The sequence below is a fragment of the Salvelinus fontinalis genome, chromosome 22, assembly GCF_029448725.1.
Source record: "Salvelinus fontinalis isolate EN_2023a chromosome 22, ASM2944872v1, whole genome shotgun sequence".
Taxonomy (NCBI): Eukaryota; Metazoa; Chordata; class Actinopteri; order Salmoniformes; family Salmonidae; genus Salvelinus; species Salvelinus fontinalis.
This window is the reverse complement of record NC_074686.1, coordinates 5484716-5500380: the sequence shown is the minus strand read 5'-3', so window position 1 is coordinate 5500380 and position 15665 is coordinate 5484716. Positions and strand designations below refer to the sequence as shown.

At 40.9% G+C, this 15665-nt stretch overlaps 1 protein-coding gene across 1 annotated transcript; it reads left to right on the top strand.

The window, feature by feature from the left end:
- Positions 1-290: 290 nt before the first annotated feature.
- Positions 291-15280, top strand: LOC129819617 (sialidase-1-like). The gene is made up of 7 exons (XM_055876010.1): positions 291-372; positions 583-719; positions 2383-2572; positions 7415-7677; positions 11516-11698; positions 12059-12278; positions 12502-15280. Exons 2-7 carry the CDS (start codon positions 624-626, stop codon positions 12720-12722), a joined length of 1173 nt encoding a protein of 390 aa, XP_055731985.1. The 5' UTR covers positions 291-372; positions 583-623; the 3' UTR covers positions 12723-15280.
- Positions 15281-15665: the final 385 nt, after the last annotated feature.

Here is a 15665-nt window from a genome sequence, read left to right as displayed (position 1 = left end):
GTCAACTTCAATGGGGTAGAATCCCGTTAAAATTGAAACTTCAATGGGGTAGAATCCCGGATAGACGTCCCAAGTAACCCGCATAGCAAGGCCCACAAAGTCATAAACCCCGCCTATTTCGAAAATGTATCTATTCAAATTAGATTTTAAACCAAGCCCTAACCGTAACCACACTGCTAACCTTAAATCAAGGTAAAAGATATATTGTTTGTTTTCGTGAATTTTTACGATATACACAATTTTGACTTTGTGGCGGTGTCAGCTTTTCCCTTCCCAGTTGTGTTTATTTATTTTCAGTGTATGACGGATTCATCATGTGACCACCCATCTCAGTCATATGACCGCGGTGTTTAGGGTTTCGTTGAGGAGAAGGTGAGTGTGGCTGTTGTTCACTTCACTACTAAGGAAGCTAGACGTTACTTTTTGACGAAAATGTGTCAGTTTGCAACTTTCACGAGGTTGGAGCAATAAAATGTTCGACTACTTCAGACGGTTTGAATCTAGGTTTCAGGAAGTCTCGCCTCTGGTTTTAGAAACTCTGTGGTTCTACAGTGTAGCAATTGTTTTGCCTTGATTCCACAGTGTCACAACTTTCTTTGTCAAAGAGCCGAGAGAACGCCAGCATGGTTGCAACAGCTGGTTTGATGGGGCTAAAAAGCCGACTCGCAGTGCTTTTCTCGGTTGTGCTATCTCCGTGTCTATGCACCTCTTTTGGCCAGGTAAGAAACTTGACCGGTTTTTCGGGTCATGGGTTGTCTTCCTGATTCACTATCTATGAATGTATTTTACAGTTTGCATAGTTCTGCACAGCTTTGCAAGATGTACGTTACATATGTTGTAGATTGTTCACTGCAAGAAAGCATAGCAGTATAATGATTTTGAGTACAATAAAGTTATGGCCCAATAGCTGTTATCTCTGTGACTAACAGTGCAATAGACTTGCTGTAAGTTTGCACTCACAGGCCGTTGCAAAGCTAAGAGACCAAAACAGATCTTACCTCCTGCACCTCAAAATGTAGTCATCCTTCCTATGTCTTCAGAGTATAATATAATAGTAGATGTACTTGCTGAATTGGTGGCATATGTGAACAAGAATATCACGTGTTTATCATGGGTGTTGTGGGATTATGTTTTCATATGATTGTCAAAAAATCACTTTAAAAATATGGCTAGTTCGATCCACCATAATACCATAGATTTGATTTAGCTTCCATCCATTGATTTAGCTGATACTCCGTAGGCTACTGGACCTAGCCTGGTTACTTTAACAACTCATTTAGTCAAGTTTCTGCTTATAATTCATTTCCGACATTGTGTAGGCCATTTTGTATATCAACTATAGTTAGATACATGCAAATTCTCCTTTGTCTTAACTTGTTGCCAGAGAAGATTAAATAAATTAGTGCTAACCAGAATAATGTCTTACGTCGATAGAATTGAACGCATTAATTATCTAGTTAACGCCTGTAAAGTTGTCTGATTCGTTTAGGGACCGGAGAACGCAATATCTCTAAAATAGTCAACATTGGTCCTGTGCAAAATGCCCAAATGTCATCATTTTTTAAATTTAACTAGGTAAGTCAGTTAAGAACAAATTCTTATTTACAATGACGGCCTACCGGGGAACAGTGGGGTAACTGCCTTGTTCAGGGGCAGAACGACAGCTTTTTTAACTTGTCAGCTCAGGGATTCGAACCAGCAATCTTTAGGTTACTGGCCCTAAGCTACCTGCCGCCCCAAATTAAAAGCTGAGAAAACGATGAAACACATTTCTGATAATACTTCAGTTCGTCTTGGGTGCATATTTTATTTGGTTTGAAATAACTGTTTGCTTGCATAAGTGTCAAAGATAAATGGGCATTCTCGTTTTCTCAAGAGATGCTGAAAGAAGGAAATTATATTTCTCCACTCTATTCCTGAGACAATTAACACTTGTTATATAATTTTACTGCAAGAAATGCATCATTCTGTTAATATTATACAATACTACATGTGAGAAGTTAGACCTACAGACAGTGTCCATATTTCAGATAATATTACATTTAACCCATATAAACTTAAATTAGGAATATTCTGTTTATTCATGAATAGAGGGATATTTGTGAACAGGATATCAAGGGTGCATGTAAACAGCGTATCCCTAATAAGACCTTAAGTGGGATATGAGCTACAATCCAGAATACTGTGTACATGTAAATGTTGTTGCTGTCTTTTTACAATTGTCACTTTAAGCCATTCTTGTTGGCTAAAATCCAATCTTCTTCCAAGAGGGAATTCTGAGGTTTGCTTTCTGCACACTCAGTTCTACCTGGCCTAACCTGGCAAGTGGCTGCTTAAGCCAAACAATGAGCCAAATTGAGATTCTCTCTTTCTTTCTCCCAGATTGAACCCCTGGTTTATGATGAGCAGTTGCTGTGGGTGAGTGGCGGGGCGGGGGAGGTGAGCGCCTACCGGATCCCACTGCTCTCCTTCACCCCCAAGGGCAGTCTGCTGGCCTTCGCTGAGGCCCGGAAGAAGTCTGCCAATGATGTGGGGGCCAAGTTCCTTGCCATGCGACGCTCCACAGACAGAGGTAGGCAGGCCATCAGGGCGAGCAGACAGACGGATGGACGAATGTTTTCATTTTTAATATGATATCTGATGATCAATGGGGGTCCCCCTTGGTCGTTAATTCGGCCATGATTAAATAGCTGGCCGCTAGACTAATTTAACAATCTCAAACATTTTAGCTGACATGGGTTAATTGAGTGACTGACATAACAAGAGAAACTGCTGATGCACAACCGCATTTTGAAATTGTACCTTGTGTACTATTCTAACTCTCAACAGTAAGTAAGGAATTGATCAGGCCGTCTGTTGCCCATCTCTGGTGTAATAAGTGATTCCTCACGAAACCCAGACAAAAAAATACTCGGGTTTTCACAAAATGTAATCCATTGAGTAGTCCTTTGGAGGAAGGATTGTTGACATTTATTTGACATTTGTATCTAAAAACCAAATTGAGAAATAATTAAAGTTGGTAAATTTATGACATTTTATTATACCATGTAGAAATTAGTAAAAAATATAGAAAAACCCTTAAATGAGTAGGTGTGTCTAAACTGTTTACTGGTACCGTGTGTTTTATATATATACAGTACCAGTCAAACGTTTGGACACACCTACTCATTCAAGGGTTTCTTTATTTTTACTATTTTCTACATTGTAGAATAATTGTAATGACATGAAATAACACACATGGAATCATGTAGTAACCAAAAAAAGTGTTAATCAAATCAAAATATATTTTTTATTTTAGATTCAAAGTAGCCACCCTTTGCCTTGATGACAGCTTTGCGCACTCTTGGTATTCTCTCAACCAGCTTCACCTGGAATGCTTTTCCAACAGTCTTGAAGGAGTTCCCACATATCCTGAGCACTTGTTGGTTGCTTTTTCTTCACTCTGCAGTCCAACTCATCCCAAACCATCTCAACTGGGTTGAGGTCAGGTGATTGTGGAGGCCAGGTCATCTGATGCAGCACTCCATCACTCTCCTTCTTGGTCAAATAGCCCTTACACACCCTGGAGGTGTGTTGGGGGATTGTCCTGTTGAAAAACAAATGATAGGCCCAATAAGCGCAAAACAGATGGGATGGCATATCGCTGCAGAATTCTGCTGGTTAACTTCTTTCAGCTAGGGGGCAGAATTTTTATTTTTGGAAAAATAACGTTCCCAATGTAAACAGACTATTTCTCAGGTCCAGATGCTAGAATATGCATATAATTGACAGATTAGGATAGAAGTTTCCAAAACTGTCAAAATATTGTTTGAGTATAACAGAACTGATTTTGCAGGCGAAAAGCTGAAGAAATCCAACCCGGAAGTGCCTTTTATTTGGAAAAATCCCTGTTCCGTTGCCTGCCCCTCCATTTAAAGGGGTATCAACCAGATTCCGTTTTCAACGGCTTCCTCCGGCTGTGACCAGGCTTTAGACATAGTTTCAAGCTTTTTTTTGAAAAACAAGTGATATTTTTCAAAAAGCGTCAGGTGTCCTTTGACTAGTTCCTGCGCGCGACAGATGTAGCTCGACATTTTCTTTCTCTGTAGTATTGAATAGGTTACCGTCCGGTTGAAATATTATCGATTATGTATGTTAAAAACAACCTGAGGATTGATTATAAAAAAACGCTTGACATCTTTCTACGAACATTACGGATACTTTTCAGGAAAATTTCGAAAATTTCCACCGGAACGAGCCTGTGGTTTTCTGAACAACGCGTAAACCAAATGGCGTTTTTTGGTTATAAAACAAATCTTTATCGAACACAATAAATGTTATTTTTGTAACTGAGAGTCTCGTGAGTGCAAACATCCGAAGATTATCAAAGGTAAGCGATTTTAATTTTATTGCTTTTCTGACTTTCGTGACTTTCGTTCTTACTGTTTTGTCTGTGATTTAATAAACTCACAAACGCTTGGATTGCTTTTGCTGTAAAGCATATTATCAATCTCACATGACAGGTGGATTAACAACAAGCTAAGCTGTGTTTTGGTATGTTTCACTTGTGATTTCATGATTTATAAATATTTTTAGTTTATTTTTGAATTTGGCGCTCTGCAATTCAGCGGTTGTTTACGAAAATGATCCCGCTAAAGGGATCCGTGCGGCAAGAAGTTAAGTGTATCTTGGATTCAAAATAAATCACTGACAGTGTCACCAGCCAAGCACCATCACACCTCCTCCATGCTTCACAGTGGGAACCAACACATGCAGAGATCATCCGTTCACCTACTCTGTGTGTCAGACACGGCGGTTGGAACCAAAAATCTCAGATTTGCACTCATCAGACCAAAGGACAGATTTCCACCAGGCAAATGTCCATTGCTCGTTTTTCTATTTCTTTTTTTAACCTTTTATTTAACTAGGCAAGTCAGTTAAGAACAAGTTCTTATATACAATGACGGTCTATGAACAGTGGGTTAACTGCCTTGTTCAGGAGCAGAACAACAGATTTTTACCTTGTCAGACCAAGAAGGAGAGTGATGGAGTGCTGCATCAGATGACCTGGCCTCCACAATCACCTGACTTCAACCCAGTTGAGATGGTTTGGTATGAGTTGGACCACAGAGTGAAGGTAAAGCAGCCAACAACTGCTCAGCAAATGTGGGAACTCCTGGTGACATTACCAGGCAGGTTAAAATCCAATCCCACCAAAAAAGGCTGAAATTATGGGTGGTTTATTACATGTTTTGTTTTAACAGCTCTTACACAAAAAGGGCTTGATCATTTTTGTAATTTCACAGTATTATTCCTACCTCATATTGTTGAAATATATTATATATAACACAGGAAGTTCACGTTTTTGTACTGCACTGAGGCTTTAACACCAGTCTGAGAGACTTGTAGGAAGTCCAAACAAAATGCAGTCCCTTTGCCAGCTGATACAGAATCACTTCAAAGAATGTCATCAATACAACAGTGAATAATCAGTGTCCTTGTCCCTCCGGTATGATATCAATCACTATCAACAGATATGAGAATAATCCAATTGGACACTGGAAATTGTTTATTACAGAGACTCCAAATATGCTGAACATTGTGTTCACTCTAAATTAAATATGAACTTTAGTCATCTTAAATATTCCCGTTACAGATGGACAGGACAGAGAAACTCTCACATTTACATTACATTTTTACATTTTTAGTCATTTAGCAGACGCTCTTATCCAGAGCGACTTACAGTAGAGTGCATACATTTTATTACATTTTACATACTGAGACAAGGATATCCCTACCGGCCAAACCCTCCCTAACCCAGACGACGCTAAGCCAATTGTGCGTCGCCCCACAGACCTCCCGGTTGCTGCCGGCTGCGACAGAGCCTGGGCGCGAACCCAGAGACACTGGTGGCGCAGCTAGCACTGCGATGCAGTGCCCTAGACCACTGCGCCACCCGGGAGGCGCAGTGGCATCACACTCGCATTTGAATCAACTTTGCTTTGTATTGGCCCATCTTCACTCCAGTGCATTTGTAAAGTATTCAGACCCTTTCCTTTTCCCACATTTTGTTACGTTACAGCCTTATTATAAAATTGATTAAACAATCTACACACAATACCCCATAAGGACAAAGCGAAAACGTGTTTTTAGAATTTTTTGCAAATATATTAAAAGCAGAAATACCTTATTTACATAAGTATTCAGACCCTTTGCTAGGAGACTTGAAATTGAGCTCAGGTGCGTCCTGTTTCTATTGATCATCCTTGATGTTTTTACAACTTGGGAAATTCAATTGATTGGACATGATTTGGAAAGGCACACACCTGTCTATATACGGTGCCACAGTTGGCAGTGCATGTCAGCGCAAAAACCAAGCCATGAGGTCGAAGGAATTGTCCGTAAAGCTCCGAGACAGGATTGTCCAGGCACAAATCTAGTAAAGGGTACCAAAACATGTCTGCAGCATTGAAGGTCCCTAAGAACACAGTGCCCTCCATCATTCTTAAATGGAAGAAGTTTGGAGCCACCACGACTCTTAGAGCTGGCTGCCCAGCCAAACAGAGCAATTGGGGGAGAAGGGCCTTGGTCAGGGAGGTGACCAAGAACCCGATGGTTACTCTGACAGAGCTCCCGAGTTCCTCTGTGGAGATGGGAGAACCTTCCAGAAGGACAACCATCTCTGCAGCTATCCACCAATCAGGCCTTTATGGTAGATATGCCAGACGGAAGCCACTCCCCAGTAAAAGGCACATGACAGCCCGCTTGGAGATTGCCAAAGGGCACCTAAAGGACTCTGACCACGAGAAACAAGATTCTCTTGTCGTCTGAAACCAAGATTGAACTCTTTGGCCTGAATGCCAAGCGACAAACCTGGAGGAAACCTGGCACCATCCCTGCGATGAAGCATCATGCTGTGGGAATATTTTTCAGCAGCAGGGACTGGGAAACTAGTCAGGATCGAGGGAAAGATGAACGGAGCAAAGTGCAGAGATCCTTGATGAAAACCTGCTCCAGAGCGCTCAGGACCTCAGGCTGGGGTGAAGGTTCACCTTCCAACATGACAATGACCCTAAGCGCACACAGCCAAGACAACGCAGGAGTGGCTTCGGGACAAGACTCTGAATATTTTTGAGTGGCCCAGCCAGAGCCCGGACTTGAATGTGATCGAACATCTCTGGAGAGACCTGAAAATAGATGTGCAGCGACGCTCCCCATCCAACCTGACAGAGCTTGAGAAATAATGGGAGAAACTCCCCAAATACAAGTGTCAAGAATTGATGAGAGAAACAAACTATTTCATCCATTTTAGAATACGCCTGTAACATAACAAAATGTGGGAAAAGTGAGTGGTCTGAATACTTCCCGAATGCACTTTACTTACGACGAATACTTTCCTCCTCCGCTCTCCCTCTATACTTCCCCTCCACACTAGGTGCCACGTGGTCGCCCACCTCCTTCATATTGGACGATGGCGACTTGGCTGACGGGCTGAACCTGGGTTCCGTGGTGGTGGATGAGGAGACTGGCTCTGTGCTGCTGATCTACTCTATTTGCTTCCACCAGTACCAGTGTGACCCTGCCAGTATTATGTTGGTGGAGAGCATGAATGACGGTCTCAGCTGGAGCCCACCAAGGAACCTCTCGGTCCAGCTAGGGGTTAAGAACTTCGCCCCCGGGCCTGGCTTTGGCATTCAGGTGGGTCACCACCGTCCATGGCTTTGATACTTCTCTTCATCTACCCTTATATCTCTCTTTCTCTCAATGTATCTAATCGGGTGAAAGTAGATTACATTTCATCCCAGTACAGGGACCTCCTGTGTGTGCATGTGCTTTTTAATTTTTTTTTTTTATGGGCCTAATCATCGAATGACATAGAATCCCTATTCATTTAATAGGATCTCCATGGGCCTAATAGTAAAGATTTGTCGTTTCACTTTTAAAAAAAAGGTAGGCACGTACATTTTAAATGTGGCATTTTAAACACAACCAGTTAAGTTTCCATCTGATTGTCAAACAATTACTTCAAAGGCTCATGAAGACTACCTGCGCACGTTACTCAGGGACGGCTAAATGATGGGGTGTGGGTAAAAAAAAAACTAGGCCTCAAAATGCAGCGTCTCTTCTGTCATTACTTGATGCTCATCTAAAATGCTAAATAAAGCCTTGCTCACCAGAATATCATAAATCGATAGAAAGATCAGTGCACCATCAGTTGACATTGGTAAAGTTTTCTCTTTCGTTTCTGCTTCTCTCACAGAGTGAGGACGTTTAGGGACCAGGGAGATTTCCAAATGACATCAGACCGGTTTAAAGGAAATGTAAAAGCTGTGAAAAAGAGCCAAAGCGATTTTGATAGTATTTCAGTTCGACTCTGATGCATATTTTGGGGTTGAAAATGAAATACTGTCAGCTTTTATGTAGCTGAAAGAAATTGCACGTTTAGGCTACACAACAGGTCTTTAAGCGCGCAATCCCATTCTCTCAAGATGCTGAAAAAATGTATCATATTTTTCCACTCCTGTTCCCTAGACCAAATGTTTATTATATTTGGACTATAATTTTACTGCGAGGAACACTGAATTGTGCAGGAGTTAACATTTTATAATAGGCTTACAGACCGTTTCCAGACTTCAGTTACTATTCCAACCATTAGGCTACTCCGACTAACAATTTGAATAATTCTGGCATCCATACAGTTCCATTTGATAAAGCTAAGAGTCATCACTTACAGAACACCAAAAAGTGTTATGTCATTCATTAGGCCTGCACAAGTCTCGATCTCGGCCACTAATCTCTGCCTTCGAAAAATGTTTATTGTTGAACCACACCGCATTTTGGAGTGTATTGGTTAAATCTTTAAAGACTCCAACCACCTAAGCTGCTCTCTCTGCTTCCGCATGGCAAGCGGTACCGGTACATCAAGTCTTACACCAACAGGCTCCAGAACAGCTTCTATCCCCATGCCATAAGACTGCTGAATAGCTAACTAAAGAACTAACAAAGTGGCTAAACAGAGTACCTGAGTTGACCTTTGTATTTTATTCTTATCTTTACTGTCTCTATGCACACTCACAGGGCCCTACACATTATGCACATTGACACTCCAACACACGTGCACTACCGTTCAAAAGTTTGGGGTCACTTAGAAATGTCCGTGTTTTTGAAAGGAAAGCACATTTGTCCATTTTTAAAAGAACATCTAATTGATCAGAAATACAGTGTAGACATTGTTAATGACTATTGTAGCTGGAATATCTACAGAGGCCCATTATCAGCAATCATCACTCCTGTGTTCCAATGGCACATTGTGTTAGCCATTTAAAATTATAACGATTAGCTAATTGATCAACAGAACCCTTTTTTGCAATCATGTTAGCACAGCGGAAAACTGTATTGCTGATTTTTAAAGAAGCAATAAAACTGGCCTTCTTTAGACTAGTTGAAAATCTGGAGCATCAGCATTTGTGCGTTCGATTACAGGCTCAATGAAACAATGAACTTTCTAATGAAACTCGTCAGTCTATTCTTGTTCTGAGAAATGAAGGCTATTCCACAACTGAGCAAGAGGACCAGTACAATTGTTTCTAAAACTAGACATTGACGCCTCACAAGTCCTCAACTGGCAGCTTAATTAAATAGTACCCGAAAAACACCAGTCTCAATGTCAACAATGAAGAGGCGACTCTGGGATGCTGGCCTTCTAGGCAGAGTTGCAAAGAAAAAGCCATATCTCAGACTGGCAATTAAAAATATTAAGATGGACAAAAGAACACAGACACTGGACAGAGGAACTCTGCCTAGAAGGCCAGCATCCTGGAGGAACCTCTTCACTGTTGACGTTGAGACTGATGTTTTGCGGGTACTATTTAATTAAGCTGCCTGTTGAGGACTTGAGGTGAATGTTTCTCCAACTAGACACTCTAATGTACTTGTCCTCTTGCTCAGTTGTGCACTGGGGCCTCCCACTCTTCCTATTCTGGTTAGAGTCAGTTTGCTCTGTTCTGTGACGGGAGTAATACACAGCGTGATACGAGAGTTTCAGTTTCTTGGCAATTTCTCGCATGGAATAGCCTTCATTTCTCAGAACAAGAATAGACTTGACAAGTTTCATTAGAAAGTTCATTGTTTCTGGACATTTTGAGCCTGTAATCGAAGCTACAAATGCTGATGCTCCAGATAGACTAGTTGACTAAAGAAGAATAGTTTTATTACTTTAATCAGTACAACAGTTTTCAGCTGTGCTAACATAATTGCAAAAGGGTTTTCTAATTATCAATTAGCCTTTTAAAATGATACATTTGGATTAGCTAACACAACGTGCCATTGGAACACAGGAGTGATGGTTTCTGATAATGGGCCTCTGTACGTTTTATATAGATATTCCATAAAAAAATAGGCCGTGTCCAGCTACAATAGTCATTTACAACATTAACAATGTCTACACTGTATTTCTAATCAATTTGATGTTCTTTTCACAGATAAATGTGCTTTTCTTTCAAAAACAAGGACATTTCTAAATTGCCCCAAACTTTTGAACGGTAGTGTATATACACTCATTCCATTATTTGCTCAGACACACATAATATACACATTTATACTGACTCTAGACCCACATCATCATCCTGATGCCTAGTCACCTTACCCCTATACATATCTACCTCTATCGATACAGTATCCCTGCACATTGTAAATATGGTACTGGAACTGAACCTGTATATAGTATGCTTACTTTATCATGTTTTTATTTTTATTTATTGTGGGGGGGGTTTTCTTTCTACTTTGTTATTTTTAGTATTACATTACAGTACATTACGTTATTGATTACTGGATTGTTGTGGTTAGAGCTTGCAAGAAAGGCATTTCACTGTGCATGTGACATTAACTTAAAACAGAACAAAAAAACTTGTATTCCACAAGTTTAAGTCTCTTTGCTCATTTTTCATGTGACTTAAATGCGGTAATGATAACTGGTGAAATAACCTACAGTTTAACCTACAGTTTTCTTAATTTAAATTTCTTAATTTATATTGTGATATGCTCACGTTTTACCGGTATGGCGTACCCCCACTATTTATTATGCTGGTACTCCGGACCGTTCCGTCTTTCACCCCTGCATTTCATATAATTCCCCTCGCTTTATTTGTTTGTCATCTCTACCCTTATATGAGAAGAGCCCCTTATATTTCCTTCCTCGTGATACCATTGCTGACGTAGCCTACTTTTTGAGTTGTCAGTAAGTTTGAGTCATGTCTCCCATGATGAGCTACTCTCTCTCTTTTTCAATACCTCTGCAGTTCTTAGTGTTGTTAACCTGCCTGTGTATTTGGACACAGCAGTATTTAGCTATTCATTCTGGATGTTCTTTCCTTTATGAGCCCAATTTCTATCATCCCTAACCCTTATATTGTGTGTAATAAACCTCAGTAATAAGTCTTCGGGTCAATGCACTGAGGTCAGTTGTTTCAATTTGAACTGTTGTGCTTTGATGGAGTACACTATTTTTTTGACTGTCTCTCCATGTCCTCTCTTGCAGAAGCATTATTCTCCTGCCAAGGGGCGTCTGGTGGTGTGTGGACATGGCACACTGGAGGGTGATGGGGTCTTCTGCATTCTGAGTGACGACCACGGGCGAAACTGGAAGAATGGCGCCGCACTGAAGAGCATCCCCTACAACCAGCCCAAACAAGCCCTGGACTTCAACCCAGACGAGTGCCAGGTAAAGCTAACCAGGGAGGGAGTAGGTAGAAAGGACAGGAAACGATGCCACACAGTACAATACCCATATAGTTATTAGGCAACCCTTGAGTTTTACTAGTCTGTAGTTTTACTAGTCTGATGCTTTTGTTCTGGTTTTGTTCAATAGTGATGTATACTGATTACAATGCAGTTCCTCTACTTTTTTGTATCAGAGATTGGAAAGACAACTTAACTTGATTCATTTGACTAACAACTATTAGTATCCCTTGATGAGAAGTGCTTGAGAAACACAATTGGCTTTCTGTTAAAAGCCAATAATCAGGCTGACCTCAGTTCCTCAATCAAACTCCTCTCTGCCTCTTCCCCCCCCCCTCTGTAGCCTGTCGAGATGGAGGACGGTAGCATCGTCATCAACGTGCGCAACCAGAACAACTACCACTGCCGCTGCCGCATGGTGGTGCGCAGCCTGGACGGGGGCGAGACTCTACCTGTGGAGCAGCTGGTGTTTGACTCCATCCTGATAGACCCAACGGTAGCAGCAGGGGCGCTGCAGAAGGAGGGCGTGATGTACTTCACCAACCCAGCTGACAGTAACCACAGTAAGGACTATGGGAAAGGGGTGGGGATGGGGCCCTCTGGTAGACAGAGTGGGTTGGACAGGGGGTTAGTGGTGAGATAAAAATGTAAATTTTATTTTTAAATTTTTTAATGTTATTTTATTAATAAATATGTACATTTTATTTTATATTTTGTCTTAACTTCCCTCAACCTTTCTGTCCCTCTCGCTTTCTTTCTCTCCTCTCTCTCCTTCCTTTCTGCCAGGGATCAATCTAACCCTGCGCTGGTCTCTGACCAATGGCACGTCGTGGGAGAAGAACACTGTCCAGATCTGGGCGGGCCCAAGCGGCTACTCCTGCATGACGTCACTTACGAGCGGCAGCGCTGAGGACAGGAAGTTCATCTATGTCATCTACGAGAAAGGCCACAAAGACTACGATGAGACCATCTCCTTTGCCAAGATCCACCTCTACGGTGGATGGTAGTAGAATAAGGCTGGGGGGAGGGGGAACTAGGTAGTCTGCCTCTAATCACTGGTCCAGGGTCTGTGTTCTCAAAGTGTCTCGGAGTGCTGAACTAGCATCAATTTTGCCTTTTTTTAGATCATAATGAATTAGATTATATAGACAGGGACCTGATCTTAGATCAGCACTTTTAATCAGACACTTTTTGAATACAGGCCCAGATATTTTTATCCACTTAAAAGTGGTTATGGTTAGGATGGAGATTTTTTTTAATCCAAGATCTGTGGTTAGGAGCAGGTTCTACCTCCATCTGGGGAGGGAAAGGGAAGAGGATGTTGAAGATTCTCTCAGGACGGATGACTCATGGGACTTTGCAGCACCACTTTGTTTTGATAGGTGGAGGGAGACATACAAACTACTCCTGTTTTTATTGGACCAATAATTACAGTTGTGTGCCACTTTATCCTAAGGTGGGCTTTGAAATACATCAGGGTTGGTTTCATTAGGGCACACCGCAGCAAAATATAGCAAGACACTCTGCAACAGGAAATGGAAAGTTCAGCTAGTCCCTCCTTGTTTTAGTCTGTTTTCCTCCATTTGGTGCCTAATATACATGTTATTAGTATGGCCCAAGCACAGGTGTCCTGTCCTTTACTGAAGCTATGATAGTCTGTAATGATTGGTGGGATGTTGGTGTAGCTACACTTCCTTTCTGTTGAGGCTCCTATAGCTGAGAGAGGGGGAAGTCGCCCCCCCCCCCACATCACAAAATAAAATAGCTGGGTGGAAGGAAAATGTTTAGAGGGTTATGTGTCACCGAGCCATAAAAATATTGGGAAAGACTTGTAACTGTGCTATTTCAATATGGCAAAAAACTTAAAAGGGTAAAAAAATACAGATTTAGAGATTTTAATGTAGCTCCCAGCCCTCTGCCTCGCAGTCCATAACAGAATGGTTGCACTTTCAGAATGTCAATGCATTTCTACGTTTTCCTTTTTTTTTGAAGGGTGGTTCTTACCTACTTTTGACGTGAGAGATGTTTGTATGATGAGAACGTTTTGTGTGAGTGAATGGACTCGTAAAATGATTGACTTGTGTCCACTACAATATCTCAGATGAATATGACCTGCGTAGTTTGAATACCATCAACTTGATGTTTTTACGAGGCATGGCGCCAGGGATCTGTCATTTCATGCTATCAGTTGAAAGCCTAATTATCAACTGTGATTGTGTCACAAATCCCTCAACTCAGTGTTTCTGTAGCAGATTTGATCAGGCTCATCTAGCTCGCGCACTCCACAGCAGATGCAGCAGTTTCCCTCAGCTCACCTTGCTGAATCTATCTGTGAAGCTGACATACTGATATGAAATAGATTCCTTGTTTAGGGGTAAGACACTGCATCTGGTTACTTGCACGTAAGGGTTTGATTGGTCTTTTATTTGAACGTGATTTTGATTAGAAACTGTGCGTTTGTATTGGGGAATCTGGATGCATGTGAGCTCGTTGTGTCAAGTTGAATTGCCAATGGTATGGTCTTAAGTGCACTTGATTTTGTATTATATTTAGCGTATATTGTTCTCTTACCGTAAGCTAATTATCGATCTTACAACCTTTATCCTCCCTTTCCCGAAAGTGTGTACATTTAATAGAAGGGCTTCTTATGTTGACCTTTTAAATTAAGATTTGTGGTTAATGTTTCAGGTTAAGTTTTTTTTCAAGGAGGTGTGATGTGTGTCTGAGTACCAATATTATGTATGTACGTTTTCGATACTGTACAATTAGTGGAAAAAGATGAGAACTGAGCTTATTTAAAAGCAGCAATTGAACCATAGTGTGTGGAAACATACTGTTAAAATCGTTCCAGATATTACAATTGTATTAAGCCTCTTGTAATGTTTTGGGATATCCCCTGGGTCTGTAGACAATGTAAAGTATCCTGTACTTCCCTGAAAAGTATAAATCTGAAGGGGGAAAAAAATGTTCGCCAAGCCCTGTTTCATGCTGTGTGGGTGAACACAAGCTTCAATGGAGCTTTTGGAACAAAGAAATCCTTACACATAAATGTACACTATAAGATGAAGAGAAGGTTAGAAAAGAGAATAATGCAAATATCCTTATTACAGCTATTTTGTTTGTCACACTCATAGAAGTAATATATCAAATATTTTTCTTTATGACAATGTTGCCAGAATTTTATAGTAGAATCAGTGTTGTCTTCTAAAATGTAGTATGTGTTAGGCATTATAGGCCAAATTATAATGGTGAGGGAACAAAATTCATAATTATTGAAGATACTATATACATTTGGCAGTGCTTCAAATGCATTCATAGGCATGAAACAACTTCTTTGAAAATTAACCACAATGAACGGGAAATTATTTTCACCTTTATTGCATCGTATTTTCTGAAGTTGAATCGATAGATGAGAAGGATATAGCACAGAAAGTGGGTGGAAGAACGGGGATGTGAACCGCTCCCTCCAAGGTGCGTATGTAGTCCTGGACGGCACTACCTGACACTACCATGATTGCGTCAATCATTTACCACAAATCAGACATTAAAGAAACAGTACAACACACTGTAAATGACTCTTGCATTCATATAGCCTTAGTAGAAGATGATGGTTAAGTGTGGGAGTCTAATGAAATGGGAAGAAACAGACATTGTCAATTCATTTAGCATACATGCAAAACATTTTGCCTGATAGATTATTGGAACACAGTAGGTCACAGTACCTGTGTAGCAGAGGAAGTTTAGTTTTTCCGCACAGTCATTGTCAGCCTATTTTCCCTGTTCTTTTGTTCATGGCTTCACAGTTGTGAGAGAGGAGGCTCGGAACCTGTACACAAAGAGTTGTAGTGGTACTTAGTTGTGTGTCTAACGTCTGCCATATCACACTGGCCTAAAGTAACCCACATCAAACTGCATTCATATAGTGTATAGACCTTGCCTGGCTACCCAGA